The sequence below is a fragment of the Nelusetta ayraudi genome, unplaced genomic scaffold, assembly GCF_046127955.1.
Source record: "Nelusetta ayraudi isolate G7.1 ecotype Tasmania unplaced genomic scaffold, CSIRO-AGI_Nayr_v1 ptg000022l, whole genome shotgun sequence".
Classification (NCBI taxonomy): Eukaryota; Metazoa; Chordata; class Actinopteri; order Tetraodontiformes; family Monacanthidae; genus Nelusetta; species Nelusetta ayraudi.
Window position 1 is genome coordinate 5,813,582 of NW_027466072.1, and position 16,268 is coordinate 5,829,849.

Genomic DNA, 16,268 nt, shown 5'->3' on the forward strand with positions numbered 1-16,268 from the left:
GTAGGGCTGCACGGTTCTAGAAAAAATGTGAATAATTTTTTGTTGTTGTTTTGTTGTTTAGACCTGAGATGACCATTCTCTGGTACATTTTTCACTGATGAACATTTTCAACAGAAAAGAAACAGGATGTTCGAGTAGTCTCGCAAACCACATCCTCAGTTTTTTTTCTTATCCTGCACTCTCAACTGCAGGACCTGCCTCCTCCACTGAATCACATGATGTTGCGACGCTCTGTAATGTGTTTAGGGAGCAGGCAGCGGCAAGGCTGCGCTGGAGAACATCCGAGAGGAAAATAGGAGCCATTATTTGTGACGTATCGAGTGGAATAAAATGCAGGAGAATCGCTGTCACCTCAAAAGGAGATAAAATGTTGCTTGGAATCGAGATTGCAATTTAGAATTTCTTGTTCAGCTCGACTGATCAGCCAACAAGTACTTTGTCTGATCAGGAAGTTTTAATGTTGACATGATTTTTAAGCGTCAACTTCCTTCATTCCTACCTACCAGCAACACGTCTCTGGGGATGCTGAACTTCTGAACTTTAACACTCCTGTTGCTTGAGAAGGCCCAGCACCACCTGTAATTATTTTCAGTGTAGATGCTGTGACTCACACGCTGCGTTGAAGATAATCAGGTTTGGGATGACTCGGGTGTCAATGACTCATTTCTGACATAAGGAGGCTGAGCCCGAACACATGCTTCAGGGTACAGCTTTGTTTATGAGCTGTTTTGCAAGCATCTGTGGTGGCTGGAATTCGGACACTGTCGCCTTGACATGTGAGTCATGTTCAACAATGGTGCAGTAAGACATTATTCACACGTGAGCCGAGCTGGAAGCGCTGCTGTACCGTCCTCAGAAATTAGGTTAAATCCTTCAGATTCTTCCCCTCCTGCTGCTGAACTTCGTCACATTCCCCTCATTCGTGCAACTTTTTCTCCTCCTCAAAATTTTCAATTGGCTGATTTCGGGCGAGTGCGAGAGCTCTCGAGGCACCGTGAGAACTCAGTGCCAGCAGTTGCGGCTCGCCCTCTGCACCAGCTTGGCGACATTTGCATGCGGCTGATGATATTTGCGTCGTACTAATGGCTGCTGATGAGCTGAAATGGTAGACTCTCCCAGAAGCTTTATTTACTCGCCTTTAGTACGGAGCCGTCAGCTTGACTTACGATGCTGCCACATGGGCAGAAGTTACGGGGGACAAGCTTGATACACAGTGGCATCGCAGGCATTCTTCCAAACGTTCCCTTGATAAAAATCTGTGCTTCCGATGGACGGAAATCTGGATGCGTCATTTTGCCGTGGCCGTGCAAGATGGCCAAGTCAACCGAGTTGCAAGCCGTCTGCCCTCTCGGCTCTGAAACTGGGGAATCACGGATTTGTCTGCCATCGTCCAAATGTCTTGTGCACAACATTTGACTTGTCAGAGCCAATGAGGCTCGTTGCCTGGAGGTTCAGTCATCTGCTCCACCAACAGTTTGAGGTTTATTGACGTAAAATACGGTCAAGCGTGAGGCATGAAACAGGTGGTTGGCCATGAATGCACTTTGTCATGGCCCAGCAGAGGGCTGGGAATCATTTCTTTTTTTATTCTGGTCACTTGGTGAGTCATTTTCTTGCTGGTACAGTTTCTTAGCTGTTTTTCTTGCCCCCCTCAGTAGAACAGTGGATGGCAGTTCCTTTTTCCAGAGTTTTATTGGCAGGTGTTTAGTGGTGTAGAAATAGTCCAGTTGGTTCCGTGGTATCAGAGTAAGCAAGAAACTGAGTTTGTGTTGAGGAGGTCGTGCCTCCACTTCTCCAGAGATCACTGGAGTGAGAGGAGCAGCTGCCTGGTTGTGCACATTGTCAACCTGACAGTGTGACAGTTAACCTGTGAACTGGTATTCCATGCCACTTAAGTGTTACCCGCTACCAGGATCTTCAGTTCACTGCTGAAAGATGCTGTGGGCTAAGCTAGTCTGTCTTCATTTCAGGGTCTGGTTTTATTGGTGGTGGCTGAAACGTATCTCTTCACGCCATGTCGGCGGGCCGGAGCCCGAAATCAGCGCAGAGTCACGGTGGAATAGGCCCTCGTTCCCTCCACAGCACTGAGACACAGGCGCTAATTTGGCAAAGGGAGCATGTTATGAAACTCCTCGGCCATTGTTTGTTTTCGCTTGCTCTTATCTGCAATTACATTCAGTGCTACACAGCGGCACAACTTTGATTTAGAATTTTGTTGTTGTTTCAGTTGTTACATATTTACTTTTCTTCTGTCAGTGGTGTGACCAAAGTCTCGGGGACCTTCACTCTACTTGCGTCATTGTCTCTGATCCATGATGATCTATCATGGAGGTTTCATTAACCACTTTTTGCATCTCTGATGGATTTCTAGTAGTAGATTAAAGAAAAATTTGAATCCCATCAGTCACAGATAAATATCCAAAGTCCGCTGTTCACTTGGCTGGAGTTGGCTCAATTGAATTAGCCACTGATTTAACTTATGTCTTCCGAGACAAATATGTCTGGGTTCAGATCAGATCAACCAGCTTTCAGTGAAAATGTTGAAAAGGCGAATGAGGTGCTTTTCTCCACAACAACCGAGTCGATATGGAACATCGTCTTATGCACAGCACATGTATCTGTGGCAGTGACCATGGCAACTATGACTGGTTGAGACAAAGTCGGTGCTTCAGCCTTAAACTTATACTTTCTTTAGTGGCCAGCCTCAGTTAGCTACTGGAAAACTAAAATGAACCAAAGATAAATACACAAAGCTGTATCAGTAATCAGTAAAGGAAAGAGAATCACATTTTGTCCAAGTTCAAGTTCTTGTTCATGTTAACAAGCAGTAGTAGACCTTTAAGACTGCTAAGAAGCCAGATGAGGCCATCGATCAAACCTTCCACTGCTACATGGTATAGGTAGTAGTAGTAGTAGTAGTAGTAGTAGTAGTGGTGGTGTTCGGTGCAGTCTCCTGATCATCTCATGGTGGACATTGAAGGAGAGATCCTCAGTAGATCACTGAGGTTGAGGAAATATGCACAGTGCCCTGCTGCTGTGAAAACAGTGTTTTACAGCTTCCTGTCTCTAGCACTTGGTCACAAGCTGACACGGCCCACACGATTTCTCTTGAGACCATCCATAAGAAAAATAATTATTCCATAAAATTCTTGATGGCTCACTTGCATAAACTGAAGTTACACTGTCATGCTGCTAATGTGAGTCAACTGAAAGCACCAGGGTGGAAATGGAAAAGTTACTTTAACAGTTTTGGTGTCAGTTCTGTCATATAATTTTATTTATTTATTTGATTTTTTTTTTTTTTTTTTTAGATCAAACCTTCGTTAGGAAACTGTTTTTTTCCCTTTCCCTTTATTCAAAAACATTTCACCAGGCATCCCAGAATGCACCTGGGGTTTATGGATCTAAGTTCTGTTCAGCTTTCATAAACATGATGTCCTGGTCTCAGGGGAGCAGGTTCAAGGAAGTTCCCTCCCCAAAATACCAGCGAACACATCAGTCCAGTCTGTCTGCTTGTCCCGTCAGTGGCTTCACAGCTTCCTGTAAGAGACGAGAACAGAAAACCTCTTAATGACATGCATACGTTGTGTTGAAGTAAAAAAACATGTAAAAAAAAAAATGAAAGAAATATCTCCATTTGGAATCTTTGGGCTTCACTTTGAAGGAAGCTGCTGACAGCTTTGTGCTTTTATGATCAGATTCTTTTGAAGCCAACCTGCTGCCCTCAGCGACAGCCCGCACTCCTTTGTGAGTTATGGCAAAGTAAATTAGCGCTCGGCAGCGTCTCAGTGTGTGCTTTTTGCCCGCCGCGCACGCGTGCGTCTTGGTTTTTGGTGTTTGAGCGAGGGAGACCTCTGCCATTGTTGGGCTTTTACATCCTGACAACTTGGAAGCCTGGCGGTTTAAAAATAGCCCAGCGCTTTCCAATTTTTGTCAGCTTTCGGGACCACTTCCTCCGTGTGTTTGGAGTTTTCGCGTGCGTCCCCCCCGGAATGCTCGGGGTCGGCGGCGGCCACATCCTGTCACATGGTCCCCCGTTGCGGGTGCCCGCAGCTCTTCCTAAACTCGCTCCGTCGTACCCAGAAATAGGTACCAGGAGGAAGAAAAAAAGCGTCTGCTGTCAGATTTCGTTGAGATTTGCGTGGCAGGTGCCCCCCCCCCCCTCTCCATTCCCCCCCAAACCGAGTAAATGACAGCTTTTTATTCCCTTGTTGTTTTGATCTTTGATTATCTTTATTCCCCTGGAGCTTTTTAAGGGTTTTTGCACGAAACTGTAACAGAATCAGGCCACCGCTGTGGAAAAAAAAGAACAAAAAAATAAAAAAGACCAACATGCATGAAGATTAAAAAGAAAACACTCTGTTATCAGCGCTGATGACAGGACTCTTGATGTCGGAAGCGGGATTTTTGCAGCCTTCTGCAGTTCATATGTAAAGCGCAAGTCCAAGTATTTGAGTAGCGCGCTAGTTAAACAGGCAGGCAGGCTATGCAAACAGCTGCCCGGGTTCGGGAGCTAAGCAAATGCATTATGTAACTGCTTCTCCGGCGACACTCAGGAAAGGCTGATTTTTTTTTTCTGTTTTTTTTAAGGGCCATAGCCTCTGATCAAACACTGGAAATGAAGACGCTAACGTGGCTTGCGGTCGGCTCGATGCTTCTCTTCGGCGCGTGGCGAGAATTCCGCCGAGCGTCTTGCTTGTCGCCCCGCGCGGCTCAGTCAACACACAAACCAAGCGTTTTGTTGACTTGACGGACAGCTGGGATGTACACGGACGCCGCTCTGGTTTCACCCGCTCCAGTCGAGACCCCCTCCCTGTCCCGCACGCCGTCATACAGCCAGCTGCTCGCCGCACCAGCGCCCCCCCCCGCTCAGCTGAGGTCGGTCCAGGCCTCTGACCTGGACTTCCTCCTCGGGCTCACTTCCAGTCCAGCGTCTCCGCTCGGTTCATCTGCGAGTCAGCGGCAACTCTATAACTAAGGTGTCAAGCCTTGTTTTAGTAAACGGATCCTTCATTAAAAGCCCCTATAAATACTTTCTTCTACCGCCAACGCGTCTACATTTCAACAAAACTTGATTTTTTTTTGTTAATGCGTATCGTCGCATCAGCGGTGGTGCTCTCGTGATTGTGTTACGCCGCTCCAACGCGCCGTCAGCTGAGCACATCCTGCTGTGTGCGGTGTGAAGGGGCAGCAGAACAGCCTCCGTGTGCTGTGCAAACGTTGCCTTTTCAAGCGGCTTTAAACAAACGTTGCGCGTTGATCTTCGCTGAGCGCTCAAGGTTGTTTGCGTTTGCATTTGCGTCTCACTATGGGCCCATCCTCTTTTCTACTCGCTGCAGAACGAGAGAGACTGCACGGGCAAAGCAGACCAAAGTCAGATTTTTTTACTTTTTAATGCAGTCTTTCAAATATGTAGGACTTTATAACAGAAAGCTTCTATGTCATGTGACTCAGTGATTCCTGAGATGGATATTATCCAATAAAAGGGCAGGTTGTAACGTGTACGGCACACTGATTTCAGAGGCATTTTTAAATGAAGCTTGAGCTTTGTTTCCCCTGATACGACCTCCATGCCATGTGCTCTGCAAGACACGGCTCCGCCTCTTCAATTGAATTCATTTGAAAGTTTTATACAAATGTTTTTTTTAGGGCAACGCGACTGTCTTTAAATCGCCTCAGTGTCATGTGAGCTGCTGGCTTCTGTGTGTGTGTGTGTGTGTGTGTGTGTGTGTGTGTGTGTGTGTGTGTGTGTGTGTGTGTGTGTGTGTGTGTTTTGTGGCTGGGCTGCAGCAGTTCTGGCCTGCAGCCAGGTCTGGCTGTCCCTCGCTGGGGACGCTGACAGTAATGGGCTCATTTCCCCAACGGGGACGGGAAGGAGACTGAATAAAAACACCAGAGCGATGCCTGGGGACGCTGCAGGAGTAGCCGGGACACACGACTGAGGCCAGCGGGGACATAAATTGCATTTAAAATGGCTTTTAGCAGCTCGTTCCAAATTGCACAAGTGTGACTAAAACCCAGAGGGGCCCGTGCAGTGACCCCCCCGCCCCCCTCCTCCTCCCCCACCCACCACCCTCTACAGCCCATTCTGGACAACATTATTAGTGAGGCCACTGTCTTGTCGCTGATCTGTAAACACATTCCGCTAACCTGATTTATTTTTATTTTTTCTCTTCCTCTGCCAGACCCCTGTCTGATAGTGATGCCGCCATGCATGGGCGACGCCGACCGCTTCAGCCTGGAGGCGCTGCGGCACATCCACAAACAGCTGGACGACGACAACGATGGCGGGATCGAGGTGAACGAGAGCGTAGAGGTGAGTGCTGGTTGCCCAGGACAACCAGGCATCTTCGAACCAGCTGACTGTCATGTGAGGCTGAAGCCGTTTCTTGCATGAAGAAACATTTATTCGGCTCGGCCTTGCGGCTACACGAAGCTGCCGTTTTCACTGAAACCGCACATTTTCGGAAACGCTCATCACGGTGGATACGTTTGAAAATGGCGCCTTGCCCGGCTTCGTGTAAATGCAAAAACTGATCTTTTTTGGAAACGCTGATGTCACAGCTCTAAACCCCGCCCCCCCATCCTGCAACCTAACCAGCAACAGCAGCGTCGGGCAACGGACTTCTTACTGCTACTAATGACCAGCCAGCAGTCTTCCCTTTAACCTCCACTACAGCAAGCCGCAAACAATAGTGAACAGTAAGACACGGTGCTCGTGGATCCATCGTGGATTGTGTGCAAAGTGGAAATAAACACAACAAAAGCGATTTGCAAACCTCCTGTTTTATTTTTTATTCATTTTCTTTTGGGTGGGCGGACTGGGCTATTGAGACAGGAAACTTCAATGACAAAAAAATGTTCCTCTCTCACTCTCACTCTGTTGTTTATCCACACTGTCTTTTCACCAACGATCTTTCTGTCTGTTCTCTGTGGTGTTCTCAAGATTTGCGGATAATTGAGCACTGGTTATCGCAGGCCTCTTAACGTAAACTAGGCCATTCTTTAAACACTTTGACTTTTTAGCTTCAGTACATGTATGTGAAATATGCGAAACATGCATGCATGGATGGTTAGAAATGTTTTGTGACCTTGCTTTCTCTCCAGTGTTTTGATTTAAATTGAGTTAAACCTGATGGCGATGCAGTGACAGAGTCGTCTCTCTGCCTTAGCTGGCGTGTTGGGCCAACACTTTCCCGAGGCTGCCTCAGTAGGCAGGACACTTTGACCCCCGCTGGGTAGCTCCGAACACTCAGGAGAACTCCACTGGGTCTGTGATTGCACACTGTGTGTGTCTGTGCTGCACAGGAGTCGTCCATGACTGCGGCGAGGGACACTGAAACCCTGAAAACCCACCAAAGACCAGATTCCCTGTTTGTCAGGAACTGGGCCCCCAAGCCCACATTAATTTGTGTGCGTGTGAAGACACACACACTCATACTCGGTCTCTCTGCGGTGTTCCCTGCCCTCACTTCACCCTTTGTCTTTATAAGGGCAGCGACTCGTGTCTTTTCCAGCAGAACGTTGTCTTTGGCTCATTACGGAGGATTTGCGAGCCGCCTCTGGGGAGGCTCCGCCTCCGAGGAGTTTCATAACGTGCTCCCTTTGCCAAATTAGCGAGTGTCTGTCTATCAGTGCTGTGGAGGGAAAGAGGGCCTTTTCCACCGTGACTCTGCGCTGATTTCTGTGCTTGTTCGGAACGCTCCGGCCCGCCGACTTGGCGTGAAAAGACGTCTTGTTTGCGTTCGTCGCGCTTCGTCGCGCTTCCTCGAGCTGTGACTGGCATTGAAATTCATTGCGTTCGCCGGTTATCAAACGCGGTCATGTGCCGACAGTTTTGCAGCACTTCAGTAACTCTGACATCAGACAGCCGCTTGCATCGTGTGTGCAGGAAATGGACAACTGTGCCATAAACGCAACAGAACGCATGCGATTCATTCCGCATGGTGGAAGGTGCAGCTTGGTTGCTGGTTTGATGCCTCACACCTCGACTCCCACACCAGAGCAAAATGCTGCTCTGCTGGCATGAAATGTCTATATGTCAGGAGATTATCCGTCTGTTCCTGGCAGCGAGCGATGAGTCAAAGAGTGCCGCTGAGTGCGGGGTCGAGGCCTCGTCACCCCGCCACCCCTCACTCCGCCACCTGGCTGAAACCCGACACGGGGATTTCGGCAGCGCTTCCTGTTCGGCTATATGGACGTGTTTAAAATCCGAGAAGCTGACGAAGGCCTGAGGCTCTGTAACATCATAGCCATTGTCAGGATCTTTCCTGAAAACGGAATGATATCACAATGTAATTGTGTTAGCGTGCATGGTTTGGGTTTGTTGGAGGTGAAATGCTGAAAAAGTCTATTTGAGTATATAGCATATATATAAAGTATATACATCTATGTTTATATGTACATTACCAGTCAAAGGTTTGGACACATGTGTTTTCTTTCATTCTCATGGCTATTGACATTACAGTTTCTCACTGAAGGCATCAAGACTACCTTCAAACTACCTTCAAAACTACATAGAATTATGTAGGAAACAATGAAAGTTTAAAATAACTCTTTTTATATTTAAATTCTTCAAAATAGCCACCTTTCATAAAAAACATATTTAAAGTTATTTATGTTGTTATGTTTTTCTTTGCTGCATTATTACATATATGTTGCTCATATATTTGATGTCTTCAGTATCTATCTGAAGTGTAGAAAGTTAAAAAAGAATAAAAAATTGCATGAGAAGGTGTGTCCAAACTTTTGACTGGTAGTGTATGTATATGTATATATGTGTCTGCATGTTTCATTTTTTTGTTTTACTCTGGTTGGCCGGAGGGGTTAAGTTGGGGCAAGTGGACTTGTTTGCTTAGTTTGGCTGCTGATTGTTTGCTGATGAATGCTCTTAATAGCTGATTTATAGTTTTGATATCACCTGCCTGATATCATTCTGCCTCTATCGGTGAATTACCAAAGCAAAAGCCTTTTCAGTGTTTCCCCTCAGTGTTCTGTTAAGTAAACCACTAATGGAGACAAATTTGGTTGCAGGTAAATTCTCTTTTCCCATCGGGCACGTCGGCCTGGCCTGACAACCAGCTCAAAGTCACCGTCAAGTCACCAGCCGACTGTGAAGTGTGCCTGTTAGTTCACCCGCTGTTGCAGCAATGTTAATGACACTCTTATAAAATCCCTTGGTAACTTGGCAGTGGTTGTTCCATTCGGTCCCTGACTTTAGATTTGAGCAACACATGCAGTTAAAAAGCTAGTAGAAAATGTTTGTAGTATCGGTGCTTGCTCTTCTTTATGTGTTGACTAATTGCAGAGTTGTGTTCAACTTCCCACACTGCCTCATTGTGTTGAGCAATACACTAGCGAAAGCTCGACGTTACCCAAAACAATTCAGATGGATTTGGAAATATTCAGATGTTAAATCTTCCAACAGTCGTCCAGAATTAATATTTATAGGAGATCTGAGGTACAAAACCAAACAAAACAAAAAGAAACAATGAGGGTTGATGGAAGTTTGTCTGCTCACACTGACTTGCACTTCGCACACTGATGTTCTCTGTGGAGTCACATGTGGAGCAAAGCAAGCGAGCAAGTGATGAGCTGACAAGCGTCCTAATTCGCTCCACAAGCACACAGCGTCGCATGAGACGGCCTGCAGTCTGCTGATGAACAGTAAGCACTGTTGTCACGGCTCTGAGAGCCTGGTGCGGAGCAGAGACGACTCTTTTATCTACCATAAACTCTCTGCTAATGGTGTCGTCTCTTGTTGTGCGCTGTGCGGACCAGAGAGCTCAGAGGAAGCGCTTCTCCACCCCAGAAGATCTCCACATCCATCCTTAATAGCCGTCTAAACGCACCTGAAATTCTGCTCCTCTAAATGAATTCCCTGTGGAATTTCATTAAGGCAGTGAGAAAACATGGCCGTCCCTGTGTGCCGCACGTCAGGGGCGTCTTGAGGGACATCCAGCGGCCCGTTGGCCAGCAGTCCCCCTGGGGACGGCAGGTGTCTCGCTGTCTCCTCCTCAGGATGCTGGATCGCCTTGCAGCTTGTTAAAATTGCAGATCTCCAACACCCCCCCTCGTCTCCCCCTCCCTCACCCCCTGGGTTAAAGCGAGGGCTGGTGCCGCCGCCCCAGTGGACATTATTAGCTCTCGACTAGACGTGCATGACAAGACGGAGGGAAATCTGGACTCGTATGCAATATCTACATATAAAGTGGTGACTCAGGGGTCACTGTGCTTGTGTGACTTTGCAAGTCTGCTTCCAAAAATCTACTCAAGATGTAGGTGCCTTTGTGTATTTGTCTGTTATGTTACAGCTGAGACGTAGCAGTAGTTTATTTTCAAAATAGTGTTCAGGCCGTGCTATAATTACCCCCTGGACAGGAGGCAGAATGGTGTTGGTGTTGTTTCACCCTGAATTTAACGCATTAGAATTCTTTTTTACTGACACTTCTCACCCAAACTCTAACACTGTTGCTTGCTTAGACTTACTGATCCTGCCCATTGGTGTCGAGCTGAGAAGTGTTTCAGTGCTTTGACTTTACCCAAAGCCAGAAGAGAGGAAGTGTTGTTTTCTCCCCCTGCTTTTGTCCACTACTGACCAAACTGACCACCCACACTGGACCGCCATTGCTTACAAACTAGCAACAGCGAGTGCTTGTAGGTTTGGGACACAGCCTGGCTGATGCTACCACCTGTTTCCCCTCAGAGGTCATGGATTGGTCCACCTGAGGAAGATTTGGCTGCTGGACGCGCTGCCACTTCCTCTCATGGAGTTTGTTGATTCCTTTAAAAAAACGTCTAAGAAGGAAATAAACCAATGAAACAACTTGGAAAGGGACTGGATGAACCTTCTGGGCCAACGCCGTGCTGTGAATCCCGGCTCACAACATTTAAAAAAAATAAAATAATAAAAATTGAAATTACACTTTTATGAGAGTAGAGAAAATGTTTGAAGGTGGAGGCTGCCCCGATGTCACGCACCATAAATCATACCCCAGGAAACCTTTTACACTAATAAAAATATCAAAATTCTCCTCCGGTTTCCAGCTATCGAGGCCTTTGATTGATGCTCATCCACTTGCCATCTAATAAAAATATAATTGCTGATAGGTGATAAGGGATATATGTATTCGTGCCAAGTCATTAAATGTTCAAGCAAGCTGATAAAAGAGGTAGTGAGGTGGAGGCGGTCACCGCCGGCTGCCGGGCAGAGCAGAGGCTCATGGGAAGAGTCTTGGAGCGGAGTCAGCGTCCACCCAGTGCGGAATCCCACGGGAACAGAAATGCCTTTGTTTACTGCTGCTGCCTGACCGTGTGTCATGCTCAGGGACAAAAGGAATATTCAGCCATGGCGGCCCAAACTGATTACTGTCTCCTGAGGAGAGGGAGAAACTTTATTCCTCGATTACACAGTGCAGCGTTACTATTTTATGATTCTTTCACGACACTCAAAAGATCCACTTTTGACTTGCGGTTTGCCATGTTGTCGTGGCCCATTACCAAAATGCCCTTTAGAAGTGGGAGACGGGCTATATTTATAACGCACAAAAACTGTTGCATTAATTATATTGTCTTTTTCCTCCTGTGATTGGTCACCTAACATTGCTGTGCAGAGGCCCCCCAGAAATCTGCTGTTTTTTTTTTTTTTTTTTTAACACAATAGATAAACATAAAGCAGCAAAAAATATATTGATTGAAAATACAAAAACAATTTGTAAGGCTGAGATTAGCTTAAGAAATTTGCTTCAGCAATGAAACTGCCTCTATTTACTTTTTATTTTATTTAGTTTTGGTTTTAGTCTCGTTCATTACATTACAAGAAAGGGTCCTTGAGGTTTAGCAGGCCCAGTTACATTCATCTCAGAACCCTTGGCTTTTTTTTTGTTTTTTCAACAGTGCAGACTGTCAGATCATTGTGTTACATCACCAGTGCAAACACTGCAATGCCACGCAGTCAATCCTTTTAACTGCACTGCATGAAGGATTATTCCAGACTTTGTTGTTGTCATGACTTGTTGATCAGGCTTTGACTGTATGGACACTTTGTGACCGCATGGAAAAGCATCAACGGTGCAAATTTCATCCGTTTAACTTTGAAAGCTTTTTGTGTTGACGCTCAGCCTGCTTGTAAACACCAGGACGTGGCCACCGTCTTAATCAGCCTCCTCATTCATCCCAACCCCACCGTCCTCCCCATCCTGTCGCACATTCCGCTGCATGTCCCGGAGGTTTGCATCCAGGCCAGCGGGGATCGACCACCCCGCACCCAGAGTGCTGTGTGCATTAAAAGGCTTCACTGCTGTGTGTTGCCTCCAGTGACTCAGCACGCCGTCGCTTCCTGGCTGCACATCAGCAGCAGAAAGCCTCGTTTGCATCAGCGTTACGTAAGAGCGGGAAAGCACTGCTGCGGGAGTTTGGGGCTCCCCGCGACATTTGTGTTCCGCTCACTTGTTGAAAGAGACTCTCTCTCCTTTGGCTCCGATGGCAAAGCAGAAGTCACAAGAAGTCACCGTGACCCGAGGATGAATCACCTGCTGCCCAGTTTGTCCTTTTATAGGCACTTGTCACAGCTCGTGTGTTGCCTCTTTGCTTAGTACTGCTGGTCAACACATCGATCACATTTGTCAACACATTTGTCTGTTTTCAGTGTAGCAGTGGCTCTTCATTTAAAGCCGTACCATCAAAGTGTGATGGATTCAACAGTTTCTTTTGTGCCGAGGCCGCACGCTCGATGGTGCATGACAAACACTTTCAGCTCCTCAGCCTCATTCTTCTTCCTCTTCTTCTTCCTTGTTTTTGTTGGCGTTGTTGGTGCTGTTGGCAGTGCTGTGGTTTCGGTTCCTTTGTGGCCGCAGGTTTTCACCTCATTCAGTCCTGAGCGACCAAACGTGGACAGTTGGAGAACTGGAGACTGCAAACACAGGTGGAAGTGGTCTCTTTTAAAAAGTCCCTAAAAGGAAGAAAAGGCTGGATAGAAAGTGTGTGCGTGTGCGTGTGTGCGTGTAACCCAAAGCCAGAGTTTTAGGCAAAGCCAGCTTTCTCTTCATGCCGAGCAGACAGGCCTGAGCCTCCCCTCCCCCCAGTTAAATAACGCTTATGTAGTGACATTCTCACTCCAAACGCCACTTCTTTGCCTTGTTGAAACCCTGCCCTGTGTCTCTTCCACGCAGTTCATAATTGAAGACATGAAGCAGCAGCAAACAAACAAGCACAGCAACCTGCACCGGGAGGACCAGCACATCACGGTGGAGGAGCTGTGGAAGGGCTGGAAGACCTCTGAAGGTACGGCCGGGTCACAACATCCAGTAGCGCCTACAGTGATTCCAACTCCGAGACTATCCTCAGCATTTATTTCTGGCTGTGCAGATAGGCCATTCTTTTTCATAAATCACACGCATAGCTTTTTATTAGTGGCTTATTATTGCGAGTCACTGCATCCTGACAGACTCTGTGGCTCTGGCCGCAAGTTGAAATCCAACAACCTGAGGTTGTTTTTCAAGTGTGGTTAAAGAAAACACACTTGCAGCACTTTGCACCATCCCTCTCAGCTTGACTCACTGCTGTTTGTTTAAGGTTGGAAAAATACCTTTGACACTGTTGTAGGAAGATTTTTTTTTTTTCTCAAACAAACAGCGTAGTCCATGTGACTCTGTAAGTAATGTAGAAAACTTTTGGTTGACACTTTTTCTACTGACCTCCAGGAAGAGAACGCAGATTTTCCTTAGAGTCAAGGCTGGTTTCCTGCTTATTGAAGCGTCCGCTTGTCAACAACAGTAAACCAACTCACTCCAGTCTGTTTTACCGTCTTTGCTCTGATGCAGTGCACAACTGGACCACGGAGGACTCGGTGCAGTGGCTGAAGGAGTCGGTGGAGCTGCCGCAGTACGAGAAGAACTTCCGGGACTTCGGGGTCACGGGGAACACCTTACCTCGGTGAGAACCTGGGTTCCCAGGAAGTAACTTCCCGTTTGAGCTCTTACATCGCGTTCCGCTGTTCAATGCTGCCCACTGCTGGCCAAAAAAATACAACACAAGTACAGATGAGGAGAGAAAAAAAAAATGTTGAACTGGGCATGCCGTCCTGTCTCACTGGTGCTTGCATTGATTGAATTTTGCAATTTTGAAGATGTACTTCTATCACTTCTAAATTGTATTTTATAGGATATATTTCGATGGTCCCAATGCAGATATTTGAAATGTTTTATTATTTTTTTTATCTTGTACTTGATTTTTCAGAATAGCTGCAAATGAGCCAACATTCATGTCCATGCAGCTGAAGATTTCCGACCAGCGGCACAAACAGAAGCTGAACCTGAAGGCACTAGACGCAGTGCTGTTTGGGCCTCCACTCCGTGAGTCTGCAAGATGTTTTTCCACGTGGACCTTTTTTCTTTTTTCTTTTTTTTCTCCGCAGCATTTAACCGCTCCCCTCCTGACCACCTCCCGCAGGTCCGCAACACAACTGGATGAAGGATTTTGTCCTGATGATCTCCATAGTGATCGGCGTCGGCGGCTGCTGGTTTGCGTATGTGCAGAACAAGTCGAGCAAGGTGCACATCTCCCAGATGATGAAGGATCTGGAGAGCTTGCAGCACGCCGAGCAGAGCCTCCTGGACCTGCAGAGCCGGTGCGTGCAGGGAAAACCGAAATGTTTATGTGACAATTGTCGGAGGGCATAACTGACTGTCGTCTGTCACCCCAGCCTGGAGAAAGCTCAGGAGGAGAACCGCACGGTGGCAGTGGAGAAGCAGAACCTGGAGCAGAAGATGAAGGACGAGATCTCCGAGGCCAAAATGGAGGCTCACCGGCTGCGGGACCTGCGAGAAGGCGCTGAGTGCGAGCTCAGCCGGCTGAAGTACGCTGAGGAGGAGCTGGTGCAGGTGAATTTTCCCCAAAACACCACAAGTTCAGAGGTTCAGCCACTCTGCAACAGGCTACCAGAGTTCCTGACTGCTGCTGAGACACATTAGACTTTTATTCCTTTCACCTGCAAGTTCCTCATTTCTTCTTCACATAAAATATACAGCAGCAGTATATCAAGTGCTGCTCTTTGTACGGAGTTTGATTTTGCTGGTTAAAATTCAAGTGTTTCATAAGTCATCCATAATGTGCGTTCACTGATCTTCCTGCAAGCTACTCCTAAGTGTTACACAGCCGACTGCAGCTGGATCCCTAAATGCACAGTTGCGTCTTTCACCTGCGCCTCACGCAGGTGCGAAAGGCTCTGAGGCGGGCGGAGAAGGAGATGCAGTCGGAGCGCTCGGTGCCCGAAGCCCTGCAGAAGTGGCTGCAGCTCACGCACGAGGTGGAGGTCCAGTACTACAACATCAAGAAGCAGAGCGCCGAGTTCCAGCTGTGCATTGCCAAAGAAGAGGTGAGAAGATGTTGGTGGCTCCTCCGCCTGCCTTGCTTCTTCAGAAGTGACAGTCAAAGTGACAGTGGGTCAGGGTTCAGCTGATGAGAAGGTGGATCCTCTGACTGGCCAATCATGTAGTCCCAATGTTGAAGCAGGGAGCTGGGAAAGATTAAATTCATGTAAAGTTTCTTTTATAACAAATATTTGATCTTTTCTGATTCATGTTGAAAGGAAAACGGCGAAGCGTCCTTCTTTGTGCTAAAATCCAGTCTTAATTTTTTTTTTATCCGAGTCTTATGTGGCTTTCCCCAGATAGAAGTCTGCAGCTTTGATCAGAGATTTAGGTTGCCTTTAAAAAAATGTAGCTTTTCTCAGATGGAAGATATTAGGCTGATTGTCCGGCGATTATGTCACGACTCCACCTGCAAATCTGCCGTACAAACCGAGACTCTTCTTCTCTTTGATCGCAGGCGGAGAAAATCAAAAAGAAGCGAAGCTCCGTGTTTGGGACTCTGCATGTCGCCCACAGCTCCTCGCTGGATGAGGTGGACCACAAGATTCTAGAAGCAAAGTAAGAGGAGTGGGGACCTTCTGTGGGGGGAGTCACAGCCGCTAGAGAGGCAAACGTGAGACAATGGCGCCTCCTACTGGTTTGCTATACTGTCAGCAAGACTGCACAACATCAGTAAACTAGATTGGCTTTCATTGGCTGTCAGTACCTAAAGGGAATCATCACAAGACACATGTAATTCAGAATGATAAAATAAAAGACTGGAAAAATCTAGCTTACCCTCTCCGGGTTGGTGGGGAGACCCTGTCTCAGGTGGAGGAGTTCAAGTATCTCGGGGTCTTGTTCACGAGTGAGGGAAAGATGGAGCGTGAGATGGACCGGCAGACTGGTGCGGTGTCAGCA

General features: G+C 47.1%; 1 protein-coding gene across 2 annotated transcripts in view; it reads left to right on the plus strand.

The window, feature by feature from the left end:
- stim2b (stromal interaction molecule 2b) overlaps positions 1-16,268 on the plus strand; it is a 29,675-nt gene that overhangs the window by 10,189 nt on the left and 3,218 nt on the right. For both annotated transcript variants that reach the window (XM_076028381.1, XM_076028380.1), the window contains exons 2-9: positions 6,186-6,316; positions 13,170-13,281; positions 13,821-13,932; positions 14,236-14,351; positions 14,449-14,626; positions 14,702-14,879; positions 15,212-15,373; positions 15,826-15,926. In XM_076028381.1, coding sequence (XP_075884496.1) covers positions 6,186-6,316; positions 13,170-13,281; positions 13,821-13,932; positions 14,236-14,351; positions 14,449-14,626; positions 14,702-14,879; positions 15,212-15,373; positions 15,826-15,926 — 1,090 coding nt within the window. The remainder of the gene's footprint in view (positions 1-6,185; positions 6,317-13,169; positions 13,282-13,820; positions 13,933-14,235; positions 14,352-14,448; positions 14,627-14,701; positions 14,880-15,211; positions 15,374-15,825; positions 15,927-16,268) is intronic.